The 27,212-nt window shown below is 45.3% G+C and overlaps 2 protein-coding genes across 12 annotated transcripts in view; one reads left to right on the top strand and one right to left on the bottom strand.

Moving 5' to 3' along the window:
- The window catches only part of ARMH1 (armadillo like helical domain containing 1), a 50,483-nt gene that overhangs the window by 22,602 nt on the left and 669 nt on the right, over positions 1 to 27,212 (bottom strand). For 4 of the 11 annotated variants that reach the window (XM_053213030.1, XM_027059379.2, XM_053213040.1 and 1 more), the window contains exons 2-7: positions 14,453 to 14,577; positions 13,198 to 13,425; positions 8,067 to 8,135; positions 7,204 to 7,370; positions 5,968 to 6,164; positions 2,690 to 2,774 (exon numbers count right to left, since the gene is read on the bottom strand). In XM_053213030.1, coding sequence (XP_053069005.1) covers positions 2,690 to 2,774; positions 5,968 to 6,164; positions 7,204 to 7,370; positions 8,067 to 8,135; positions 13,198 to 13,403 — 724 coding nt within the window. In that variant the 5' untranslated portion in view covers positions 13,404 to 13,425; positions 14,453 to 14,577. Of the gene's footprint in view, positions 1 to 2,689; positions 2,775 to 5,967; positions 6,165 to 7,203; positions 7,371 to 8,066; positions 8,136 to 13,197; positions 13,426 to 14,452; positions 14,578 to 20,790; positions 24,344 to 27,212 lie in introns of those variants that run through there. The other 7 variants (XM_053213037.1, XM_053213034.1, XM_053213059.1 and 4 more) reach the window with 5 other exon arrangements.
- The window catches only part of TMEM53 (transmembrane protein 53), a 37,187-nt gene continuing 21,303 nt past the window's right edge, over positions 11,329 to 27,212 (top strand). The window contains exons 1-3 of the mRNA XM_053213098.1: positions 11,329 to 11,585; positions 14,178 to 14,557; positions 14,976 to 15,032. The gene's annotated coding sequence lies outside the window, so the exon portion shown is untranslated. The remainder of the gene's footprint in view (positions 11,586 to 14,177; positions 14,558 to 14,975; positions 15,033 to 27,212) is intronic.

Genomic DNA, 27,212 nt, shown 5'->3' with positions numbered 1-27,212 from the left:
GGGAAGGCCTTGGGAAAGAAATGCTTAAGCTAAGAAGTGATGGTGAGTAGGAGTGGTCACGTGAGTCACGTGAAGGTGGTGGCGGGGAGGGAGGCTCAGTGCCACCCAGTCTAGTCCCCTTGGGCTGCTTGATTATGCTTCCTAACGTGATTCAACTGCCAGGTTACCCCCTTGCTCCAATGCAGAAACAACTCTCTGCTGCTGGGTTTGACCTTTACTCGGTTCCCTCCACTACCCCACACTTCACTGGCAACTCCTGCCAAGCTAGGGGATTCTCCTCCAGCTGGTAATGGATTTCAACATAGCATTACTTCTCAATTTACAAGGTCCATTTTCCCAGGCACACCTGCAGGGGTCAAACAAATATGAAATTGACAATGCTGCTGAAGGAAAAACTGACTGACATTTAGTTTCAACACGGCCTTCCCAAAATAAATGATATTGGAAGTCAGCGTCTGGACCTTTGTTGGTCTTCCCCAGGATCTCACATGCATAGTTGAACCCTGGTACATGCCTGCTCCTTCTGTCCCTCCCAGACTTCCTGGGTCTGGGGCTCCACCTGCCGAATCCTGATATGTCCAGATGTCCAGATCTTTCCTGCTTAATAGGTCTCTCTGTCCTGGCCTCCACAGCCCTGTTCATTCCCCCTTCCATATGCCATCTCATTCTCCATACTGAGGCAGTTCCCAGTCCTGTCCATTCTCTCTTCCCAGGGCCTGTATATTTGGCTAGACCAAGTACATTTTTTTAAAACTTTTTTAAAGATTTAAAAAAATTTTTAAAGTAATCTCTACACCCAACATGGGGCTTGAACCCACAACCTCAAGATCAAGAGTCACATGCTCCACTGACTGAGCCAGCCAGGCACCCCCAGACCAGCACATTCTTACTTTGTTATCTGAACAACCTGAAAGGCCTCCCAACTGGCCTCAAGCCTCGAGAGCCTTCTGTGGCTCTGACCTACTGAGCACACCACCACTCAGGTAACATTCCTGAGACAGTGCTTTCCCTCTGCCACTCCCCTGTTCACGGCTCACTTTTCAATAGCTCTGTGCTGCCTACTGGAGAGAGTACCTGCTACTCTTCCATCTGGCTTTCAAGGTGCTCGTCAATCTGGTCCTAGCCTACCTTTCTAGATCTTTCTGGACTGAGACCTCTATCAAACTTCCACTAAATGATCTGTCACTCCTCAGATACATCTTGTATATCCCTACGTTTGGGACTTCTTTTATACCATTCCCCTTTCCAGAATGCCCTCCTCTTCTCCTTTCGACCTTCCCAGATCCTTCCCATTCTCCAAGGCTCAGCTCAAATACCACCTTCTCAGCAAACCCTTCTTTGATCCCTCCTGTTGAAAACAGAATTTTCTTTCTTTGAACCACTCTAGAAACAGGGAAGGAAACAACATCCTGTAAACACCTACTATGGGCTCATGTTAAAAGCATACATTTTAGGGGCACCTAGGTGGCTCAGTCAGTTAAGTGTCTGACGTTGGCTCAGGTCATGATCTTGTGGTCCATGGGTTCGAGCCCCACATCTGGCTCTGTGCTGACAGCTCAGAGCCTGGAACCCGCTTTGGATTCTGTGTCTCCATCTCTAGCTGCCCCTCCCCCACTCACTCTCTCTTTCTCTCTCAAAAATAAATTAACCTTAAAAAAATTAAAAAGCATACATTTTGCAGTCAGATCTGGTTTGAATCTAGTTAGTTGCATAACCTTGGGAAGCATACTTAATATCTCTGTGCTTTAATGCTTTAGCTTGAAAAACATAAAAATACTTACCTCCACCATTTATTCATTTGAACATTTGAAACCTAATATGTGCCAGGCTCTGTACTGTTGTGGTTCTTTTGAGAATTAAATGAAATGATGCATGGAAAGTGGCTAGCACATAGGTGTACTGAATACATGAAAACTTAATACTACCACCATCCAGTTTAGTTTCTTAGGAGAGGGACAGTCCCCCAGGTGACTTCTGTTTAGTGGGGAAGTACTACATAAGACTGAGAACCAGAGCCAGCTCTTCACCCAGGCAGGTCCTAGCAAATGTTAAAGCATCATGTGGCTGATTCAAAGTGTAGAAAGTGGCTGTCATTTTCTGGCTGATCAGATCGAACCAGCATCTTCCATCTGCTGAGGTTACCCAGGATACTTAACATGGTTCCTGTGACTAAGAGAAAACTCTATGTATGTATGTATGTATGTATGTATGTATGTATGTATGTATGTATTTGAGTGAGAGCAGGGGAGGGGCAGACAGAGGGGGACAGAGGATCCAAAGCAGGCTCTGCACTGACAGGCTGATTGCAAAGAGCCCGATGTGGGGCTCAAACTCAAGAACTGTAAGATCATGACCTGAGCAAATGCTCAACCAGACTGAACTATCCAGGTGCCCCATGACTAAGAGAAAACTCTCAAGAGTGAATCTGTTTGGGGGCGCCTGCGTGGCTCAGTCAGTTGGGCATCCGACTTCAGCTCAGGTCAGGTCATGATCCACGTTGGGCTCTGTGCTGACAGCTCGGAGCCTGGAGCCAGCTTCGGATTCTGTCTCCTCTCTCTGCCCCTCCCCCACTCACACTCTATCTCTCAAAAATGAATAAATATTAAAGGAAAATTTGAAGAGCAAACCTGTCTAGCTCTCACGGTGACTATAATCTGTGAGTGGGAGCAGACCCGGCCGCCTCCCCTACCTTCATACTGCACTTCCAGGTGCATCGTGCGCAGTACCTTCAGCACGCAGTCCACAATGCTGGGGTGTGTGGTCCCAACAATCGACTGACAAGATAGACAACAGGACAAACTAGTTACTCTTTAGATCTAGTACACCTGGAAGAAATGAAAAGCGGACTTCCCAGACAGCTAGGCAGCCTGGCTGAGTGGGGAGAGGGAGGGGAGTGGTGAGTCAGTGGGCCTTGGCCCCCGTACCATCAAGTACATTTCTTTTCCAGGGGAGGGACAGATGGGCATCCAAGAATCAGACTGAAGCGTCTGCTGAGGTGACCACTGACCCCTCTAGCTCAGGAGGTGTTCAGTTGGGGTTAGCTGGCCACCTGCTAGAGGTGTGGGGACAAGCCTCCCCCCTTGCTGGGGGGAGGGTGGGCACAGGCTGGGGAGAGTGGCACTGATCCAGGATCCTATATCTTCTCTCCCTCATGAACCTCACCCAACAGGGGAACTGCTCCTTTCTACCTCTTCAACCTTTATCTGTGCATCACTTCCTGTCCATTAGCATGAAACACCCTCAAGTTCACCCAGATTGCACAAAATTATCCTTTGGCTCAATCTTCTCTTGCTACTGCTCTTTTCCCCCTTGACACCTAAGCTTTGCAGGAGCCCAGGGGAAACTACTTCATCCTCCATGCATCCCCCTTTGACAGGCTGCTGCAATTTAAATTTTCCTGCCATGGGACCAAGATTCATCCAAACTTTTCTTCTGGGGACCATCTTTCAGTTCTACCCACATTTAATCTCTCTGTTGTACTTGACCCAGCTGGTCATGTTCTCCTTATTGAAACTCTTTTCCCTGCATTTTCACAGTCCTATTTTTTCCCTGTTTTCATTTTATGGCTTCCATTGCTTTTTTCCAAAGAGGTTGAGTGGTATATGGAAAGACTAAGAACTCTCAGGGGGGCCTGGGTGGTTCCATCAGTTAAGGATCTGACTCTTGATTTTGGCTCAGGTCATGATCTCACAGTTTGTGAGATGGAGTCCTGTGTGGGACTCTGCGCTGACAGCATGGAGCCTGCTTGGGATTCTCTCTCTCCCCCTTTCTCTGTTCTCCCCTGCTCATGCTTTCTCTTTCTCTCTCGCAATAAATAAACATTTAAAACAAGTTTTAGAAAAACTAAGAACTCTGTGGAGTTAAAGTTGGATTTATTTATTTATTTATTTTTAATGTTTTAATGTTTATTTATGACAAAGAGACAGAGAGACAGAGCATGGTGGGGGAGGGGCAGAGAGAGAGGGAGACACAGAATCGGAAGCAGGCTCCAGGCTCTGAGCTGTCAGTACAGAGCCTGACGCAGGGCTCGAACTCACAAGCTGTGAGATCATGACCTGAGCTGAAGTTGCACGCTTAACCGACTGAGCCTCCCAGGTGCCCAACTTAGTTTTTAATTAAAAAAAAAAAAAGGTTATTTATTCATTTTGAGAGAGAGAGAGAGTGAGTAGGGGAAGGGCAGAGAGAGAGGAAGAGAGAGAACCTTAAGCAAGCTCCACTCTGTCAGCGCAGAGCCTGACATGGGGCCTGATGTGGGCCCCAAACTGACAACAGTGAGATCATGACCTGAGCTGAAATCAAGAGCTAGACACTCAGCCGACTGAGCCACCCAGGGGCTCCAAGAGAGTTGGATTTAAATGCCCACTTAGTACATACCTCTTACTTAGTGTGTGGCCTTGAATAAGTCACCAAACACCCCTCAAGGCTCAGTTACATCATCTTTAAAATGGGGATAATAATGTCTGCCTCCATAAGCTATTGTAAAGACTAAAGTAAGCCCCTGGCACAGTGCCTGGCAGGTAGGAGGCACTTAAAAAATGAAAACGGGAAATAATAATAATAATAATCCAGCTCTTTTGTTGGACCTTTCTCCTCCGCTCATCTCTTAAATGCTGGCAATGTCCCTTCTCCTTACTTGGTTCACTTTACCCGGCTGATATTATTCACTTCTGTTGTTTTAGTTACCACTTCTCTGCTCATGAAACCCAGTGGGCCTCTCTACTAGATGTCCTCAACAGTAATTCCTCAATTAAGCTAGGAGTCAGAATTACTTGGGGAGCTTAACAAGAAAAAGCATTACTAAAGGCTGCCTGAAAACTGTCAGATTCTATGGGAGGGATGCCCAGGATTTGGTATTTAAAAAAATTGTTTTTGAATTTTATTTATTTTTGAAAGAGAGAGAGAGAGAGAGAACAAGAGGGTGAGGGGCAGAGAGTAGGGCACACAGAATCCCAAGCAGACTCCGTGCCATCAGCACCCAGCCCAACTTGGGGCTCAAACTCAAGATAATGACCTGAGCTGAGATCAAGAGTCGGTGGCTCAACTCACTGTGCCACCCAGATGCCCCCAGGATTTGGTATTTTTTCCATAAATGACCTATTTATATCTTTTTTTTTTTTGGCCTATTTATATCTTCTGCAGCTGGCTGGGCCTGCTCCTTAAATGGTACTTGGGAGCCACCGAGCTCATCAAGTCAAAACCTAACTCCTCCCAAATCAGATCGGTTTTTCCTGCTCTCTCCTGCTGGTACCCAACTCTGCCTGATGCTAAGTCCAAAGCTGGATGTCATTTTTGACTGCTTTTCTTTTACTGCCTCACTTACCACTCACTCTGCCTCAGAAATGTCTGTCTGACCCTGTCCTCTCTCTTCCCACTGCCACAGTTCAGACCTTACCCTTCCTTTGACCTCTTGTCTCCCTGCCTCCACTGAGCCTGGAGCTGTTTTGAGAGCTTTTAGTAATTTACCTCAAGACCAATCTTGGAGCCTCTCTTCCCTCCTTATTAGCACAGTGTCTTCATGTGGCCACCATGTCCCAAATCTGCTTCCGCTAGCATTCAAGGGCACTGAGAGGAAGGTAGAGCCCGCAAGAGAAAAGGAGCTTTCCCAAGCCCTGGCGATCTGGCCTCTCACTTCCGTGCTGTCAACAAATGTGCCCATGATGCCTTCCCTACTAAATTGACTCCTGTAAGCTTTTCTACAGTCTTTTCATCATCCTTGTTGCTTGTCTCAACCACTTTTAAGTCTGCCAACATCTTTCTGATCCTTAAGTAAACAGGACAAATCACTCTGCTGGGAGACATGAACTCTTTGTCCCGCCTTGGCCTTCTGGAAGTAACGCTGATTGAACAGCAGACGTGCAGTGGGAGGCTGAGCTCGGTTTCTCATGCCTGAGTGAAGTGCAACTGTGGAAGGTAATTTTCAGGTTAGTGTGTTGAATCGGAACCACAGGAGCATGTGGGCTGCCTCACCTGTGCAGTCCTGAGAGTCTGCAGGGAGAGCTGCTGAGCTTTTGGGGACGCACAAGGCAGCAAAGCTATTAGACCTTTGTACACTTGATTCTGGTACTTGGGATTACCGTGGACCAAAGAATCCAATAGAATCTGCACTTCTTCTTGGGTCTCTTCTGATTTAGACTTTGCCAAAAATTCTGCTATGGATCTTACACCTGAACAAAGAAAAGAGGAAATGCCCAATTGGAAGGGATTTATGGGAAAGAGCCTCACTTGAGATTACATAATACGGGGTAAGGACTGAAATGTGTTAACCAAGCCTGTTCAAGCGAAGCAAAAATCAAGGCTCTTGCGTTGCCTCACTGCCTTGTTTGCCTCATGGCTCTGTGGCTAGAGGATTTTGTTTCAACACAGGGCATGTCCGCTTGTCAAAATCTGTTGTAAAGTTGAAAATGGCTCTGCAAAATGCACAATTAAACACGTGTTTGGGATTGCTATGTGATAATGAACACATATGCAGCATTCAGCAGTTTACTAAATGTTCTGACACATGCTGCCTCATTTAATCACTATACTGAGAGGGAGGTGTTAGTCCCATTTTATGGATAAATACACTAAGGCTCAGAGAGGCCATGGGGAGACATAGAGGAGAACCATGATGAAAAGTGCAGTGAGGGAAATACTTTGAAAAAGGGGTGTGGGGGGGATGGCATCATCTTTATCCACCTTGATCAGGACACTTGATGGAACATACGGAAATTACAGGGTTATTTACACTTCTCACTATACTGTAAGCTCTTTGAGGACAAGGACTGTATTTTATTCATCTTTGTACTCCCAGCACCTTAGTGTATATATGTGTGTGTGTGTGTATACTTAGCACACATATTCAATGACTTTATTTCCTTTTTATTTCTAGAGTTATTCATAACTCACTTAATTTCACAAAGGATTTTAGGCAATGGCTCAATAAATCTTTGTTGAATGGGTGCATAAAAGAGGATATATTTAAAATGGAGAAGTATTTCCAAAACTACCATGGAAAGATTTGAGCAAACGACAAATCAAGAAAATCATAAATCTGACTCTTCTGGCAGTGACGTGGACAGGGGCTAATTGACTCCACTGTACAAAGTGCTTCTGTGCAACCAGTTCCATGATGTGTTTTCCTAGAGCAGTGCTGGGTGCTGCCACCAGTTTGCCCAGGCCCCTGGGAAGACATGGAATCGCCACCCTGTTATACACAGTACCCACCATAGCTTTCACAAATGAGCTCCTTGTACTTCCTGCCAGAGTTCGCAATGACCTGAAGTAGCCTGATGGATTCCTTCTTGTCCTCCTCCTTGATCTTCTCCAGCCCAAGTATTTCCAAGAGTGTTAGGACGCCTCCAACCTCGAGAAATTCTATAAGGTACTGATTACTGTCCAGAGAAATACAAGAGTAGAAATCAGACACCTGTCAGGTTCCTTGGCACTCACCTTTCTGAGGGATCTCAAGGGCCTTTCTTCACATACTTTGCCCTCCTATCTAGGAAGTGCTCATGGGCAAAGTGACACAATAATTTAGAAGTTCTTCCTTCTAGCAGCAAATGAAAAAGTTAAATACAATGGACATATCTTGTGTTTGGTTTTTCAGCATCTGTTTCTCTTCTTGAAATGGCACCTCAATGACCCTTGGGGAATCACCCCTCTGCCACTCAAGGGCCATGTGGTTTTGGCAGGATGAGCAGGTGACAGGGAACACCATCATTCTGACTGCAGTAATCGGTTGGGACCAGCCATGTGACCTCAGTTGGTTCAAGGAGGTTCAAAACTGGGGACTTTCTTAGGAATCCCTGGGAAAGATAAGTGCTCTTTTGGGTGGACTGAGCTAGAAGGATGCATGTCTGGAGTTTCTGAGAGCCAGAGCGCTCAAAACGGAGCTGAGAAATAGAGAAAAAGAGAGGCGGGGACCAAGTACTGATGACATTTTTTAAGCCCTTGAATCTAGTCAGGCCGAAAATCTGCATTTCTACCCAGATGGTGAAATGTGGTGGTCCCATGTGGTGTGAATGCCAAGGCCACCATGAGCCCAACATACAACTGAGATCCCAGAATCTCTCTAGAATAGAACTCACCTGCTTACAGCTGACAAGAAGATGCCAATTGACTTTAGAAGCTTATCTAAACACGAGCCAGTCATATAGCTGTATGACAAGTTAAAGAGTGAATTTAATGAATGGTTTTTCACACAGAAACCAGATCCTGTGACTGATTCCTGGTCATCATCTATGATGATCATGGCCCATTCCTGGGCCCATTCCTGGGCCTGCATCTATGGCCCAGGATGACCAATAGTTGAATTGTATCCTTTATCTGAGAAGGGTCCCTAGGGTGAAGGGGAAGTGGAAACAAACACGGGGTGGGGGAATGCTGGCAGGCATGTTCACAGTTCCCCAGGAAGCTTTTCACCGGTAGTTCAGCAACCTTGACTCTGACAGGCCCCCTAGACAGCAAGGAGGCTCTGATGAATATAAGGTGCATGGAGAAAGCATAGTCAATTTTCCAAGCCTCTCTATGCTATGACCATTGCACCCTTGGGTCTCTGCACAGTTCATTACTTTGTGCCTCGTTTTTAGACTTCTCTAAAAATAATCAGCTTCATCATTAATTCTCAATTTTGTACTTGCTCAGAGCTTTACACTGGAGGTCACTATCTTTATGAAGAATTGCGTGTCTTCCTAATAAGAACAACGGGAGATGGTGGAAAAATTAAACTCTGATTTAAAACAACCTCAGTATTTAATGTTATTTTTTAATGTGAGCCTTGCAAAAAGCCTCATTGTAATAAAGCACCCAGAGCACGCATCAGCTCAGATACAAGGTATGAAATCAACCCACAACAGAAAAGAAACCAGTCAACAATTACTAGGCTCATAACACATCACAGGCTCTTAGAACACTTAAGAAATTAGCTGAAATTATTGCAGCTCATGGAGGATGACTGAGAGCTTCCAAGACTGATAAAGGCTAATGTAATGGGTTGGAGGTAATGGTGCTTTGTTGGGGGGGGGCGGAGGGCGCGTGAGGCAAATTATCTCTGCTGCACCCTGGTTCCCAGGATGCCAATAGAAGTGGAGACAGATTGGCTCATTAGGAAAGGCTCTTTGCTGCAAAAACAGTGTTTGCTCTAGAGCCAGGCTCCCCTGCCTGTTGCCACTCCAGCTGGGGGCCAGGATATCAGCCCACAGGGTAGTCTCTGTATTCCTCCATTGTCTCCCACCCAGCTCCCCAGGAGCCCCAGCCCCGCCCCCCCTTCCTACCTCACTGCCTTCTCCCTCTTCTTCTCAGTTACTAGCTAGGCTCACCAACTTTTGTCACCTCTTTTTCCTCTGCCCCAGGCTAGTCTTGCTTTCACAGTCACTCATTATGCATATTTCTGATCCCTTATTTTCAGCAATTAGTTCCAGAAGTCTGTCACCATATCAGCAGGTGCTAACCAGTACTAAGCATTCATTGTGTGCCAGGCACTGTGTTGCTTTGCTTGCATTGTCATACTGAATCCTCACCACACCCCATGGGGGCTGCTATTATAACATGTCCATGTACTTCATGAGGATGTAATCTCAGCCAGGTTAATGACTTCTCTAAGTCCCAAAGGTAACTGATGGAACTGGGATTTGAACCTAGGAGTCTAATTCAGAGTCTGAGTTTTTCCTGTCAGGCCTCTCTGCCTGTAGACAGATGGAGGGAGTGGGGCTATTTATGGATTATTTCCTTGGATGGTGTTGGAGGTGGAATCGTGGGTCTGCCCTCTCACTGGGGAGGGAGACAGTGAAGTAGAGTGGATGATACACGGGCTTTGGGCCAGATAGACCCTTTGCAAACCTTATCTCTGACGTTTACTAGTAAATTACTCAAACTTTTCAGGTAATGACAATCACTATTAGGCTTGGTGTTAGACTCACAGGAGATAATATTTGTACATCACATAGCTAGAGCATAAAAAGACTCAATAAATGGCAACTAATAATTTTGTCATTATAATATATAAATCCTTGTTTTTTAAAAAAAATTTTTATGTTTATTTATGTTTGAGAGAGAGAGAGAGAGAGTTGAGCAGGGGAGGGGCAGAAAGAGAGGGAGATACAGAATCCAAAGCAGGCTCCAGGCTCTGAGCTGTCAACACAGAGCCTGACACAAGGCTCAAATCCATGGACCGTGAGATTATGACCCAAGCTAAAGTCAGACGCTGAACCAACTGAGCCACCTAGGTGCCCCTGTAAATCCTTAGTTCTACTGGTCTATTCTGGAAGTTCAAGGTTTAAAAAGGGGTTTGAGGCTTCTGTGAGATTAGGTGGTAGTCGATTTTATAAAACATAATGATGCTATGTTGATTTGTTTTCCTTCAAAATCCACCATAACTAGAGGACTGCGGAGGAGGAATGAAGTCACTGATTTAAAACACGGTATCACTTCGGCTGGTCTATTTTCTCTGTTGTATGACAAGGTCACAGCAAGTTAGGAAATTATGAATAATTTCAGGTATAGACACTGAACATACAACTGTATATTAAAAGCATGATTTGAATCATTCAGTAAGTGCTGAGTGAGCATCTACTAAATGTTAGGCATTCTGATTGGCACTTGGGATATGGGGAAGAATGATACCAGGCCTAGAGTAATAAGGGCAGTGACTGAGTAAGAAAAGAACATTATCATTTAAGGGGTGGGTGTAGGAAAGATCCTGCAACAGAGACTGAGAAATGGCCTTGGGAGAAGGTGGAGGAGAGGAGAGCATAGATAGGGGCAGTGGACAAGCCGGATGGGGGCTAGGGTGAGGTGAGTGAGGCACTTGCTTTCGATTGTGAAATTTCAGGGGGCATCAAACAACCCAGTAATCAAATAATATTCCAATGTGCTATTTAAAAAAATAAAAATGAACACAAAAAAAATCCATGATGAATAAAATATTAAAGTTTTAAATGAAGATGGGGTCTGACCCTGTACTTGTACAACCCTGACTCCCTCCCCTCCTCCTGTCATGTGGAAAGTGCTGCCAAGTGAGATGAGGAGGGAAAAAGGTAGTCTAGACTCAGTGACAAAGGGGTTGCAGATAACCTTGGTGAGGTCAGTGTCACAAATTGTGAGGTCGAAGCCAGATTATAGGTGATGATGTTTCTCAAAGTATCATCTTTGGATCACATGAGAGTCACCAAAGGGTGCTTGTGAGAAACAAAGAGGCCAGGGAGTCTCCCTCAATCTACTAAATCAGAACAGTGGGGTGGGGGTGGGGAGGTAGACTCATAATCTGCATCTTAAACCTCTTTTATGCACCCTAATGTCTGAGGACACTGGGGTCAACCTAGAGATATATTCAGTGGTTTTCCCCTTGGCTTGTTCTAGGCCTGAGTCTGATTAGTAATTTTATCATGGATTTAACTGTAAGAAGAAGAGAGCTGTAATTACTTAAGCCTTTAGTTTTGCCCAGGTGCAGACTCTGGTTCACTCATTCCTTTGTTCAGTAAACACATAGGAAGTATCCCTAATGTGCCAGGCATGGTCCTGTGTGTTAGGGTTGTAGAGATGAGGAGAACAGATGTGGTTCCTGCCCTCACAGAGTCTACGATCCAGTGGGGAAGAGAGATACTGAGCAGGTATGAACAGTACAATATTATGACAATGAAGACAGAGGGAATGTCATGAGCTACATATGTAACAGGCTAGGTATGTGCGTAGGCTAGTCTGGGGCTCAGAAAAGGGCTTTCTGAGGAAGGGATGTTTTAGATTGAGATCTGAATACTGGAGTAGGAATTAGTCAAATTAAGAGGAGGTTTAGAGAAGAGGGGAGGGTTCAGGCAAGGAGAAAAATATATAAAAGGATCTGAGATGATCCGCGGAATGCTGTGGGCACCCAGCAGGAATATCCACAAACTCATCCCTAACTCAAACTGTCAAATCTGTCTTCAACCCTTATCTGTCTCCGGGGCTCCTGAGCAAGGTACCTCAAATACAACATGTCCCAAACCAGATTTATCAACTCCAGCTCCCTCGTTTCTTGGATTCTCTTCCCACATGATGGCACCCCATTCACCCAGTTTCCCAAGCCAGAAACATGAGAGTCATTCTGTGGAATGGAAGTGGAGATGGTAGTTGGATTAATAGGTATGGAACTCAGATTCCAGAGAGAAACGTGGGCAGGGATACACAACTGAGAGCCCTTTAACAGTAGTGGGGTTGACATCACAACGATGGGTTAGGTCACTCAGGGAGAATCTATGAGTGAGCAGAGAAGAGGGACATGGATGGAGTCCTAAGAAACATCCACATTTCAGGGATGGCTGAAGAAAATTTGGAACATAGAGAAATAAAGGAGAAAACCAAGAGAATTGGAGTCACAGAAACCAAGGGAAGAGTATATAGTTTTTTGTTTGTTTGTGATGATCTATATGTGCATTCTTTCTTCTTTTTTTCTTTTTTCTTTTCTTTCTTTCTTTCTTTCTTTCTTTCTTTCTTTCTTTCTTTCTTTCTTTCTTTCTTTCTTTCTTTTCTTTCTTTCTTTCTTTCTTTCTTTCTTTCTTTCTTTCTTTCTTTCTTAAGTATAATTGACATATTATATTAGTTTCAGGGAAGCGTGTTTTGAGAAGTGGTAATGGTTGATTGACAAATGCCACTGAGAGGTCATGTATAATGACTGAGGATGTAGTCACTGGGTTTTGCAATTAGAACAACATTGGTGACCTTGGCAAGACCTGCATCGGTGAAGGGGACAGAAGTCAGACTGCTGTGGGTGGGGGAGAAAAGGGAGGTAAAGAAGTATAGACAGGGAAAGTCAATAACCTTTTCAAGAAGCTTCACCATGAAGGGCAGGAACTAGGTGGAATACTGGTTTGAGATGCGGATTTAATTTAATGTTTTAAGGTAGAAGGGATTTGAGCATATGTAAATGCCAATGAAAAAGCTGGTAGGGAGGCAAAAGTGAAGGCCACCAGAGAGAAAGAATAAGGTTCCTGAGGACAGAGAGAGGACAACCCCAGATGGAAGGAATACCCATGTCAAATCTTATGGGAGTGGAAGGGGTTAGGGATGAGAATGAGGATATAAGTTGGGAAGACAGGAAAGGAGAGAGTTCTTGACTTTGGGGACACTACTTTGATCACCAGATGTCCTGATCTAAAATCTTAGACTCAAGAGAAGAGCTCCCTCAATAATCTTCATTCCTTTCTCCTTTGAAGATTGCCCAGTTTATTTCTGTTCAGCAAAGGATACATGAGTCTAAGCCAGGTGGTCAGGCGTACTAGGAACAAGCTGGCTCCCTGAGAAAACTCCTGCTCCAGTTCAGGGGCGGTCTTGCCTTGGTTGGTCTCGATGAAAGTGTTGAGGATGTGACTCCTTGCAACTTTGCCAGCATTGTCCCAATCCTGTAAAAAACTCAAGAGCCGGCTGATGGCTGCCTGCTCCTTTATAGAAGTCATGGTCAGTCAGTCCTGAAGTTGGCTACAGAGGGAGGGAAAACAGGTTACCAAAATAGTTAGAACCATGCAAGTCCCGTGGGCTACTCTATGGGTTTTGCTTTTCCAGCAATCGGCGGGAGGCAGGGGGAGTCTCTGTCACCCACATGGATGTTGAAACATTCAAAATATACCTCTAGAACAGGTCACCTCCTACTTGAACAGGCAGGATCTAGCTGTGTTGTAATGGTATGAAGAATATCAAGGTGGCAAACATCTGCTTCACATTTAAGAGCTAAGATTTTAGCTCCTTGGATCCTCTGCTGATGCCAGCTGAGATGAGGGTGCTTGCTAAAAACCTGGGTCTCTTTCACCCCTCATTTCACACAGTGTCAGAGATTTGGGGTCTTTAGAGACCTGGCCCTTCTCATACCAATCGGCCAAGGAAAAATGCTCTTAACCTTGTGCCTTGGGCTCTTATACTACTCTTTTAAAAACAACTTTAAAAAAAGTTAGTAAGAATAAAAAGTTCCCATTCCATAGTTGGATTAATGGGCTGTGGTTTGTAGGAGTCTGTGTCCTTGGAAGAGTGTTTTCAGTGGGGGAGGGAAGGTTTAAAATCAACCCGTTTTCCAAAAATAGTTGTGATTGAAAGTGTTATTATCCATAACAAATGTTAGTGCTGATGGGAGAGAGGCATGTGTGATTCTTTTGTCTAACAGACAAGTGAAAGTCATATTTCACATTATCACGGGGTTTTCTGTGATTTACAGAATATTTGTGAAACATTACTTGCAGGGGCCATGATTGATATGGAGAGAACAGCTTGTGTGTAGGGGAGATGTGTATTTCACGAAGACTGTTCAACATGAAATTTACAGTCCCATAAAGTGCTTCTACATCTTCGCCAGAGATCTAGTTAAAAGGACTTTACAGTCTGAAACATCCTAAAATTGATTCTAAATTAACGTTTCCTCACATGTATTTGAGATATTGATGGGGCCCAGCTATCAGAATTTTATTAGGAAGCAATAATCTGAGGCACACTGAGACAGACATACATACACACCAACCTCCACTACTCCCCAGAGGACACTGGATATGCGCTCTCAGGAAGGGCGTCCACGTAGCCTCAGGGATGGAGACAACCACGAAATCCTGTCAGCCTTAACAGCCAGGTGAGTAACTGTGGATCACCCTAAACACAAAAATGACCAAAATTCCTCATAGGATCAGGAATCAATCACTGTTAATGACATTACAGCCCTAAGTCTGGGAATAACTTTCAGAGGCCGTGGCCACCTTCAGCATCCAAACAGGCCTCAAGAAAATGGGGATGAATGGCCGTTCTGGACCTCAGGGAAGAGGAGTTGAAACACCACCATTAGGTTTAAGAAGCAGAAAAGCACCCTGTGCCCACCCCACTGCCCCCTGCTGCCGTGGGTGGACTCTCTCCAGGATTAAAATTTAAAGTGCCATCAGAGATGCACCCAGCAATTCTAGGCCAGGGAGGGTGGCACACTTGCAGCTGGGCTCTCCCCACTTTGGATCCTGAGGTTTCCTTGGATCTTCCCTTTCTTAATCTTTTCTTAACAGGAAAGGAAAACCAACAAATGGCAGCTTTAAAAGTCACAGTGATTCAGCTGTCCATCAGTGAGTATGTGGGGCAGGCCCATCACGCGGCACTGTGTGAGGCGCTGCGGGACATGCGGGGTGGAATACAGCACTGCCAGGGCCCTTGAGGAGCCCCAGATCTTGTGACAGTGGAAGAACATGAGACTTGGAGTCAGACTGGGAGCCAAGGAGAGAGGCCTCAGGAGAAACCAGTCCTGCAACCCCTTGATCTCAGACACCTTGATCAGAACCTCCAGACTGTGAGATAACCAATATCCATTGTTTAAGCCACCCAGCCTATTGTGCTTTGTGATGGCAGCCCCAGCAAACTCCTACATCACCCTCACTTAATTTATCTGTTTTAGGCAGTATTTATTTCTTACTCTGACAGTTGAGGAATTAGCTTTCTCGTACCATGCTAACTTCCATTTTTTCTTCTCCCCTTATCCTCATAATATAGTTTTCCACAATTTATAGTTAAATCAATAGTTAGTGTTTACATTATTGATTAGGTAAATAAATACTGTCCACTCAAGCCGTAAACTACTATTACATTTTCTTTCCTTACAAGTTGGTTTAACCTGGAGCTAACAATTGTTTCTTTTTTTTTAATTGTTTAGACTTCTGAGTACCTAGGGCTATTTTCTTCCCAATGTTCCAAACACATGGCAATTTTTCCAAATGTTCAATCCCTAACAGATCAGTTCCATCTTTTCCTTGGCGACTTTTTTTTTTTTTTTTAATGTTTATTTATTTTTGAGAGGGAGAGAGAGCGAGCAAGCTGGGAAGGGGCAGAGAGAGAGAAGGGGACAGAAAAGCAAGCTCTGCACTGTGGGGCTCAAACTCATGACCTGGGCTGAAGTCAGACGCTCAACTGACTGAGTCACCCAGGAGCCCCTTCTCTGGCGACTTATTTCCCACAGACCTCTGTCTTTCTGCTCCAGTTTAGACTGGTTGCTTGCTAAGCTTGGCACACAAATGTTGTCCTAGGATTTCCTTTTTGCCAGTTTTCTGTTGACTGTTCTGTTTCCTGGATCTACCTCCTCCTCCTTTGTGGTTTGCTCTCTTGTTTTCCCAAAGTATATTCTTCAGTAGTTTCCTAAGAAATGAAAATCACTTTGTGTGTGTGCGTCCTTGAAAGTCTGAAAGTATATTGACCTCGTGTTAGATTGGTTGGGTATATAATTCCATGTTAGAAATAAACTCCTCTTGGGGCGCCTGAGTGGCTCAGTCGGTTAAGCGTCCGACTTCAGCTCAGGTCACGATCTCGCGGTCCGTGAGTTTGAGCCCCGTGTCGGGCTCTGGGCTGATGGCTCGGAGCCTGGAGCCTGCTTCCGATTCTGTGTCTCCCTCTCTCTCTGCCCCTCCCCAATTCACGCTCTGTCTTTCTCTGTCTCAAAAATAAATAAAACATTTAAAAAAATGTTTTAAAAAAAGAAATAAACTCCTCTCAGATTGAGCCTCCCTTGTTGCTGTTGAGAAGTCTGATGTCGTTCTGATTTATGTGCCATTGCCTGTGGCTTGCTTTTTCATTCTCGATGCTTTTAAACACTTTTCTGAAATTGTATGACCGTATGCCTTGGTGCAGGTCTTTTTCACTTAGTATTCTAGGCCTTTGGTGGGCTCTCTTGATCAGATGCTATGTTCCTTCAGGTTTTGGAAATTTCTTTATCAGGCAATAACCAGTCTTTTCATTGAAGAACACATAAATGTCAGTGGGGGCTTTTTTTTTTTTTTTTTTTTTTTTTTACCCCTTCTGGGTGTCTTCAGGACTTTTCTACTTTACAGGTCATGAGAGGCTGGAGGGTGCTAGATGCCTGGGACGAGGTGAGGGGCTCGGGCTGCCCCAATGCAGTGTGTAGGCTTTCCTTCCGACACTCAGTTTTCCACCCTATATCTCATCCCTGCCCTTCAGACTATGCCTGAGGTCTCTTAAGTATGGGGGCCTCCAGGGTTCAATTTCCTTCCTTCTGATGCTGCAAGAGAGTTTAGAGTTGCCATGTGGCTTTTGAGGAAGGAGCTTGGGGTGGGGGCAAAGTGCTCTGCATACAGATTTCAGCCAGTTCCCCTCTGTTAGCCACATACCTCATTCTAACATGTGCTAATTCGTGCCTTCAAGGCACTAAGCTTTTTGAAGTTAAACTAGGTGAACTGACTTGCTTCTTGTTGGTAATCTCCCCCTGCTGGCACTTTGTTTGTGATTTCTTAGGGTGTTTCAAGCCAGGTAACATTTCCCTACCTGCTTTCTAAATATTTATCGAGCTTTCATCTGCTGTAATACCTTTTTGTATTTCTTTAGTGTTATGTTAGGGAGGTATGGAGAAGTAGGGGAGGTACAGGATGGCAGTCATGTTGAATCAAGAGCCTCCAGCCACTTATTTATTTTTATCTCAGCTTTTCTTCAAAATAGGACTTGATGAGGATTACAAACAAAACAAAACAAAACAAAAAGCCCAAAACCCCAAACCAAATAACCAGTAAGTACAATTTTAAAAAGAATTAAAAAGAAGAAAACAGTGGGAAAAGGAGAGAAATGTGCCACGTTTGGGAGAGAGTGGCTGGGATAAATTCTGTATCTGAGCTTCTTCTTGACTACCAAATATAAGGGGATACATTCTGTATCTTTCATAGTGAAGGGAGGAGAGATGGAATGATGGTGGGGAGAAGAAACTAATGTTTTTTAGTGTTTATAAGAGCTAGTCACATATATTTTATGGACATTGTTTTAATCCTCTTAAGATCCTGAGGAAGTATTTATTATTATCTCTAGTTTCTAGATGGGAAAAACTAAGGTTTAGAAAATTTGCTCATTTATTGACAGCCTCACAGCTAAGCAGGGGTGGAAACGGAAATGGCACTCAGGTTTGTGTGTAACTCCAGAGTCCATCTTCTCTCCGTTAAACCAAAAGCACTGATTCTGCTCTCCCTTGTGTTCCAAAATGTCACCAAACACCTCTTATTGTCAAATTCGGTGGCTAACTTGCAGTCCCATCTTGCTTGACCTCTGATGGATTGTGGGTGACTCCCTTCTCAACATTTCTTTCCTGACCTCACTCTCCCTGGTTCTACCCCTCACTGGATCCTCCTCAGGCTCCTGTGCAGCTCTGTTCTGTTCTCAGTTGTCTTCTCACGCTTTGTAATCTCCCGGCTGGCCTCCTCCACTTAATCACTTCGTATTACATCTGCAGGCTTTAGGTCTCCCAAAGCCACACTGTCAGCCTGGGCCTCCCTTCTGAGGTCCAGATACAGATGCCTGTACCTAAATGACCAGTGGACGTCCTCATCAGTATGTTTCACACACTCTTCAAATCCTAAATCCATGGCTGAGCTTGCCAAACCCTCACACTTGCTCCTTCCCCTGTGTTGCCCTAGTTCAGTAACTAGCTCACCACTCTCCTAGTCACCCAAGAGATATATATTTTTTTTATGTTTATTTTTATTTTTATTAAAAAAAATTTTTTTAATGTTTATTTTTGAGACAGAGAGAGACAGAGCATGAACGGGGGAGGGTCAGACGGAGAGGGAGACACAGAATCTGAAACAGGCTCCAGGCTCTGAGCTGTCAGCACAGAGCCAGACACGGGGCTCGAACTCATGGACTGCGAGATCATGACCTGAGCCAAAGTCGGACACTTAACCGACTGAGCCACCCAGGCACCCCTGTTTATTTTTATTTTTGAGAGAGCGAGTGAGTGGGGAGGGGCAGAGAGAGAGGGAGAGAGAGGATCCCAAGCAGGCTCTGTGCTGTCCGTGCAGAGCCCAATGCAGGGCTTGAACTCACGAATTGTGAGATCATGACCCGAGCTAAAATCAAGAGTGGGACATTTAACCTTAACCGACTGAGCCACCCAAGGCACTCCCCCAAGAGCTATCTTTGACACATTCCTCTCCCTTACCCTCCTTGTCTGAGCCGTTGCCAGGTTCTGCCAGTTGGCCTTCCTAAATCTCCATCAGTTTATTTATCTTCATCTCCACTGCCACTACTTCCATTGACCCCGTCATCCCTCACGTGGATTGCTGCAATGGCCTCTACCCGATCTTCAGGTTTACCTCATCCTAATCTTCAGTCACCTGAGATTTAAAAAAAATGCAAATCCGACAGATTTCCTTGCTTCAAACTCTTCAGTTGTTCCTCATTAGTCTCAAGATAAAGTTTCAAACATCTCAGCCCAAAGAACTTCTAAATTCTGCCACAACTGAAATCTGACCTCCTCTGCCCCTGCCCCAAGGCACGGCTTCCAGTGGGAGTTGAGAGGAGGCTGCCCTCTTTCCCATGCTTCAAACCCTTCTCTAAATTCCCCATATTAAATCATTTCTTTTCGGGGTGCCTGGATGGCTCAGCTGGTTGAGCACTGGACTCTTGGTTTTGGCTCGGGTCATGAACCCAGGGGTGTGGGATCGAGCCCCATGTTGGGCTCTGTGCTGCGTGTGGAGCCTGCTTGAGATTCTCTCTCTCTGTCCCTCTTCCTTGCTTGTGTGCTCTCCCTCTCTCAAATAAAATAAAAAGGGGCACCTGGGTGACTCAATCAGTTAAGCATCCAACTCTTTTTTTTTTTTTAATGTTCATTTATTTTTAAGAGAGAGAGAGAGAGAGAGAGAGACAAAGAGAGCAGGGGAGGGGCAGAGAGACAGTGGAAGACACAGAATCCAAAGCAGGCTCCAGGCTCTGAGCTGTCAGCACAGGGACTGACATGGGGCTCAAACTTGTGAACCACAAAATAATGACCTGAGCTGAAGTTGGACGCTTAACCAACTGAGCCACCCAGGCGCCCCAGCATCCAACTCTTGATCTCGTATCAGGTCATGATCTCACAGTTCGTGAGATTGAGCTTCACACTGGGCTCTGTGCTGACAGTGCAGAGCCTGCTTGGGACTCTCTCTCTCTCCACCCCCCTCTCTGTCCCTCCCCTGCTCCTGTGCTCTCTCTCTCTCAAAATAAATAAATAAACTTAAAAAAAAAAAGTCAGCAGTTAAAAAAAAAAATAAATTTAAAAAATTACTTCTTTTCCTCTGAGGTCCAGCCTCTTGTCCTTCCCCCTCTTCTATGCTTCGGTGCTCATTTGTGGGCCACTCCCTGATGCTCATGATGGTTTGGGCACCTGTCTTCACGGCTGGGCAGTTTCAACATCAACATGCTCTATCTTTGAAATCTGGGTGGCTGGTATCATCCTTGGCACATAATGGGTGCTCAACAAGGGTTATTTTAATTGACATCTGACATAATGTGCTCATAATGAGCATTTAATTTCCTTAACTTCACACAGTAATTAATTAAACAGATGTCCTGGGTGTTGATTCCCAGCCAAGTACTGGGATTGGGCCTGGTTAACATGACAAATCTAGTCTTTGCCTTCACGATGCTTAGAGATTGGTGGGTGGAGAGAAAGGCAACCTGGTGATTTTAATGAAAAGTGAAAAGTGCTCTTGGGCGCCTTGAGCATCCCATTCTTGATTTCGGCTCAGGTCATGATCTCATGGTTCATGGAATTGAAACCCACATTGGGTTCTGCACTGACAGGTGGAGTCTGCTTGGGATTCTCTCTTTCCCTTTCTCTGCCCACCCCCAACCCTGCACTTGTACACACGCACTCAATGCTCTCTCTCTCTCTCTCCCAAAATAAATAAATAAATAAATAAATAAATAAACTTAAAAAAAAAATCACGACTTAAAAAGTAAGTGAAAAGTGCTCTGATGGAGTAAATCCCAGGATCTGTTGAAGCAGGTAGGAGAGGCACAGAATCTAGATTCCAATGACCCTGAACCTGCACCTCTAACCAACCCCACATTCATACTCACGATGAGCCGCCTGTGACGTCTGCAAGCTCCTTGCCCTCCCACCTCCTCCATCTGTTCTCAGGACATCTACTCCTGGGTTAACAAAAAGCCATGAGGCAAGAATGTCCTCACAGTCTTCTTCACTCTTCCCATTTGACCTGTACCCACACCTGTCCTTTTTTCCTTCTCCCTCTCCCAGAACTCTCCATCCATCTGTCCTGCCTTCTTAAGGCCCTCACTCCACCCACTGCCCCCTTCTCCCCTGTATCCTCAACTGCACTCTTTATTTAGGCATTTTTCTTGTTAACTTAATTATTGCCTAGCCTAAAACAAAATTAAGCAAAAATGAAAACAAAACCCGCTACCTCAACCCCATGTCTCCCTCCAGTCCCCTCTCTGGTTTTCTTACTTCACAGAAGAGCTTCTTCTTCTTTTTTTTTTTTAATGTTTATTTTTGAGAGACAGAGCACAGGCGGGGGAGGGCAGAGAGAGAGAGAGAGGGAGACACAGAATCCGAAGCAGGCTCCACGCTCTGAGTTGTCAACACAGAGCCCGATACGGGGCTCGAACCCATGAGCCGTGAGGTCATGACCTGAGCTGAAGTTGGACGCTCAACTGACCGAGCCACCCAGGCGCTCCACAGGAGAGCTTCTTAAAAGCACTCTACAGTACTACTCCAGGCTGAAAGGCTATGATAGATGGCCAGCCAGGTGAAGAGGTGATGAAATTGTATTTCAGGTAGAGGAAATAAAATATGCAAAGGTTTAGAGGTGAGAGAGTGTGAGGCATATTTAAAGAATTCCAGGTGGGAGGCAGTACAGGGCTGTTGTTAGGAACATAGACACTAGAGCGCCATGATCTCCCACCTCCAGGCTGTGTGACCTTATGCAAAGTATTTAACGTCTCTCTAGGCTTCAGCTCTCTTACCTGAGAAAAGGTGACGATACCTCAAAGGGCCAACATAAAACTTAGCTCCTATTTTCATTGCTGAGACCATTTCAGAATGTCTGGCCACAGTATGAGGATGGAAGTGGCGAGGGATAAAACTGTGAAAATAGGCAGAGGCCAGAGAATGAAGAGCTGTGTGTGCTGTGCTACAGGGTCTGCCCTCGATCCCTAGGGCCACATGAAGGTACTAAAGGGTATTAAGTCAAGAGTGACAAGAAAAGAGTTTGTTCTAGAAATCTCTTGACTGCAGTGTGGAAAGATGATTGTAAGGGGGCAAGACTGGACATGGGGCACCAGTTAGGAGGCTGTTCCCCTAATCTTGGCAAAAGATTCTGGTGACAGTAGGGCTGGAGAGGAGCAGGAATGACACATAGGTAGAATCGACAGGACCTGGTGACTGGCACTGAAGGATAAAAGTGGGGGAGGAATCAAGGATGCCCAGCTGACCTTGCTTCCTACTTAACAGAGAAAATAGGGCCCTTCTCTCCCGTCCATTCTCAACCCTACCATGTCAGCACCTAGCCCTTCCACGGGTGCTAGAGTCTGCCCTTCTACCTTCAATCTTTCCATCTTTCTGACTCCTCTTTTTTAAAAAAAATTTTTAACGTTTATTTATTTTTGAGAGACTGAGAGAGATAGAGCACACGCAGGGGAGGGGCAGAGAGAGAGGGAGACACAGAATCTGAAGCAGGCTCCATGCTCTGAGCTGTCAGTACAGAGCCCGATGCTGGGATTGAACCCACGAACTGAGAGATCATGACCTGGGCCGAACTCAGAGGCTTAACCGACTGAGCCGCCCAGGCACCCCATTTCTGACTCCTTGTAAACACCTACTCAATCTTCACTAGCCAAAATCAATAGGTAAATAACGCTTTTTTGATGATCTTTCCTTCAAGCTTCTACCCTGCCTCCATTCTTCACCCCCAAATTTCTCTAAACAACACGTGGCATACAAGGCCCTTCAAACTTGGCCCCGGGCTAACCTCATCTCACCTTTCAACTTCCCAGGCCCTTCCAGGCCCTCTTTATTTCAATAATGCTCTGCCGTGGGGAATGGCCAGCCTCCTTTTTGCCCTTTGACTAATTCCCCAAGACAACTAGGGGCTCTTGGTTCTGTGGTCCCACCTATGCCACCTCTTCCCCTACTATGCTGTAAAACTAACCATCCATCCCAGTAGAGTGTGAGTTCCTCAAGGGCAGGGGTTGGTCTTCCCTATCTCTGTGTCCCCAGGGCCTAGCATAATGCCTGGCGCAAAATAGATGTTTAATAAATGCTTGCTGGGTGAATGAGTGAAGAAATCAGCCTGCTCCTGTTTTAGATGGTTATATCTGAGGGTCCATGATATGTAGGTCCATAAAACTACCAACTTCCCAAAGCTACCATGTGCAGGGTGGCAGAATCTCCATCCAAGAAGGCCTGTGCAAAGTCTATGAGGCATTTTACAGCTATGACAGGAAATAGCAATGTCAGCAACGGTGTCATCTCTGGACACTAAGGACAGGGATTCAGTGCCATGAACGGTCAGTTAAATTGTAATTGGAGTGAACTGTTCCTCTGCAAACCATAATGTTCTTTAGCTGCACAGCCAAATGGCATTCAAGAAGGGGAGATTTTTTTTTGAAATGTCAAAGAAATTATTTCCAATTTGGTGCTCACAAGCAGAGACTCTAATGATCAGTGGAAATGAGAAGCAAACAAATTAGCACTAATGGAAAATGGCTTTTGGAAAAGAGGATTTAATTTATAGTCAACTGATCATGGCATGCAGCATGCAGTAAAAGTCAGCCTCACCAGCTTGATCATAAGAACCGGAGCACACATGGAATGCCAGAGAAAAATATATGTATGCCATCATGCTTATTGGAATCTCTCTGTAAGTGGCAGCCAATTAAAATTGTCATTATTTTACCTTGGAGAGAAAATGGCCTGAAAAAATCAAAGCACATGAAATTAAAATCCGGATTAGGAACCATGGTCCAAATTGGTTTGTTTGTGGCCTTTTAACCTTGGCAAAGTCTTCTGCAAGGATGACAAACCTACTTTGTCTTCAGCCCAGAGTGGACTCTTTGTTTTTAATTTCCTCTCCATTTTCATAGGTGATTAATAAATCTGGACTCCCCCATAAATCATATCTATAGCAGACAAATGGTTCTTCTTCACGCAGGGAAACTAAGATCACAAAATCTCAAAAACCCCAGCTATTGTACTAAGTCAAAAGTCCTTAGTGACAAACGAGCAGAGGTAATAAAACCCAAAAGGTCACCTGGTCTTGTTTCTAAATAAAATTTCTCAGAGGGCTTTCTTTCCCTAAATCAAAGACACGTTTCTAAAAGCAAGAAGCCTCTAGAGCATGGGCTGCCAGCCTGGCTCCCTGTCCCCAGATGGCCTTGGAGACAAGGCAGTCAGTGTCCCCTGTTCCTGCAGGCTCCATCTGCAGAATGGGATAGAGATCTTCTCCTTGGGCTCCCATCCTAACTCCTCACTCTTAGCTCCCCATTCAGAAAGAGAGAGGGAGGGAGAAGAGAGACAGAGAAAGAAACACTCTCCTTCTGACCTCAGGCCTAGCCAGAGGGTGTCCTGGCCTTTACTTCTCCCTCAGGGCAGATGTACTACAGTTTGTCACTTCCTTCTGCTCCCCATTCATAACTTCTTCACAGATCCCTCCTGCCACCCATCACTTCCCTACAGACTCCATGTGCCCCATCTTTCCCCCAGTTTATTTTCCCTCCATCCTCTCCCCAGAGACCACCTTTCTCCCATTTCCCTCCTGTGAAACCCTCTGCCTTCATCCTCTTGCCAGACCTACCCTCATTCTCTACCCAGACCCCAATTTTCCTCTCCTAGATCACTTCTGCTTCCGACCTCCACTCCACAGACCTGCCCTCATGCTCTCCCCACAAAACATTAACTCTCTAGGCCAACCATCATCTTTCTACCCATGGTCTCCTCACCCCTGCACTGCTCGGTGCTTCGTCTTCCCTGACCTGATTTCCTACCCCTCCTTCCTTCCCAGCCTCTTTACTCTGCCCTCAAAGGCCTTTGTTCCCAATCAGCAGTCTGCTCCACCCTTAGCTTCTCCACACTTGCTCTGCCTCCCCTCAGCCTGCCCCCAAAGTTGGCTCTACTCCAGGTGCCACTTCTGCAGAGCCCTCCCTGGTGGAGGCTGTTTATATTCTTATACCCCAAAAGTCTCAGGATTGGCAGGGGGGCTGGGGTCTCCTCACCAAAGCCCAACCCAGTTCCTTATTCCGCCTCTTTCTTGTAAAAACCCTTGCTACTTTGAGGGTCATGCCACTCTAATGTATTGACCATTATCCCTCCTCATATTCACAGCATCACCTTAAGCATCAGACTCAAGAACAATTTTCTTAATCCATCAAGGACTCTGGTACCTAGCTCACAAGCATCCTTTTCCCTCCTCAAGTCCTGCCATCATCTGGGGGGCTGGCCATGTCAACAACTTGACTCTCTTCTATATTCCACTCCAGCTACCCACTCCCATGGCTACATCCTGGACCTTGCCATCAGCTGGACCTAGTCAAGCTTCATTACTCCACTTTCTGATCACACCTCTCTCATTCAACTATTTCCAAGATAAGGGATCTCTGACTTCACTGGGACCCCCAATCTGTAACACTTTTACACTCTCCCATGCAGTTTAGGTGCTAAGCTCTATCATCTCGACCCACTGCAGGATCATCCACCTCTTTGTCCTTCCATTTCACCACCTGATGAAACCCAAACCTGGACCGATTGAACTAACCTCTCTGCACCCCCCACTAGATGGCTGAATACTGTTGGGGAAAAATGCTTATCACACAACCATGCAGACTGCTGCTGCTAAAATGAATGGTCACTGACCTCAAGAGGCCTCATAACTGCCCAGAAATCTGTATGCTGCCTCAGTCATCTTGCTGCCATTGTTCACTCACTGAGGCTAGTTCAATCTTTCTCTGCTCTTCTCAGACCTTGCATACCATCTTCCATCCCACTCTCACTGGCTGATATCACGTCCCCATTTCACAGAGAAACTAGACACCACCAAACAACAATTTCCTCAACTTCCTGCCACGAAACCTACTAATGTACTAATCTCTCATGCTTCCTTCTTGTCACAGTGCAAGCCCCTCTGCTTTTCCAAGTGAATTTCTCCACCAATGCTTTGGATTCCCTCCTATTCCTTTTCTGGGGGTGCTACTTTCTCACTTATCTCTGTAAATTTGCCTTTTTTTTCCTTTTGCTGGATCCACGCCAAAAGCATTTTCTCATCTGAATAAAAATCTTTGCCTCCTTCCTATTGCCTTCTCTCTTTTTTCTTGGAAAGAGCCAAATGTCTTGAAAATGTATTGTACAGTCTTCACTGCCGCACCTTCACACCCACTTCTCGACTCACAGTAATTTGACCTCTCTTCCTATCACTTCCACTGAAACTGCATTTGCAAAGGCCACCAACGACTTCCTTGTTTCTAAATCCAGTGGATTTTTTCAGACTTTATTTTACTTGATTAGTCATCAGCCTTCAACACTTTCCTCCCTTGGCTTCTCAAACAGCACGTTCTACCACTGATTATCTTACCATTTAGGATACTTCATCTCCATTGACTTTGCAAGTGCATCCTCCCTTGAAGACCCTCAGACTCAGGGGCTTCTCAGGACTATGTCCTAGGCCTTCTTCTCTTCTTACTCCTGTATATACTGTCTGGAAAGCCCAACAAATCCATCCACCCGTGTGGCTGATGTCTACAAGGCACTACAGACCACCGCATTTCGATTTCTAGTTTAGACTTATCTTGCAAGCTCCAGTCAGGCATATTTCACTGCTGCCTCAACACTTCCACTTGGATGTCCCACTGGACTCATCAGTCCCAAAACTTACCCTCTCCTAAAAACTTTGCTATCTCTTCTTTCTGTGTGCTCCAGCCAGGAATTTAGAAGTCATTCTTCACTTCTCCTACTTGCCCCACCAAGCACCAAGTCTGGTTCTTTTTAGCTCACAAGTGTCTAAGGAATCCATCCCCTCCTCTTCATTCTTTAAGCCACCATAATATTTTCCCATTACTGAAACAACTTCCTAACTGGTCTCCCTCCTTCTCCCAATCCCCAATTCATTCTCTGCATTGATCTTTCTAAAACACAAATCTGATTGTTACTCTGTTGTTTAAAACCCTTCAATGACTCCCCACTGTCCTCAGGATAAAGTCTGAACTCTTGTGCTTGTAGCTATAAAACACACTGGAAAATTTTTACCATCTACCTATAAGCTCAGAGCTGAGTGTGGCATCAAAGACCCTCCAGGATTGGGACCTAACTGTCCTTCCAAGGTTATTTTCACATGAGTATCTCCTCTGGACAGAAGATGTTCAAGATTTCTGGCACTCACCCCTCAGTTTCCTCTCTTTGAGGAAGGAGTCTTTTGTCTTCCCTATCTCCACAGTCTTTCAAGGCCCAGCTCAAGAGACATCCCCATTGCCATAAATGCCCCTTCAATACTTTC

This window comes from Acinonyx jubatus, chromosome C1 (genome assembly GCF_027475565.1).
Source record: "Acinonyx jubatus isolate Ajub_Pintada_27869175 chromosome C1, VMU_Ajub_asm_v1.0, whole genome shotgun sequence".
NCBI lineage: Eukaryota > Metazoa > Chordata > Mammalia > Carnivora > Felidae > Acinonyx > Acinonyx jubatus.
Note: the sequence above shows the minus strand (reverse complement) of the source record. Positions and strands in the feature narration are given on the sequence as shown.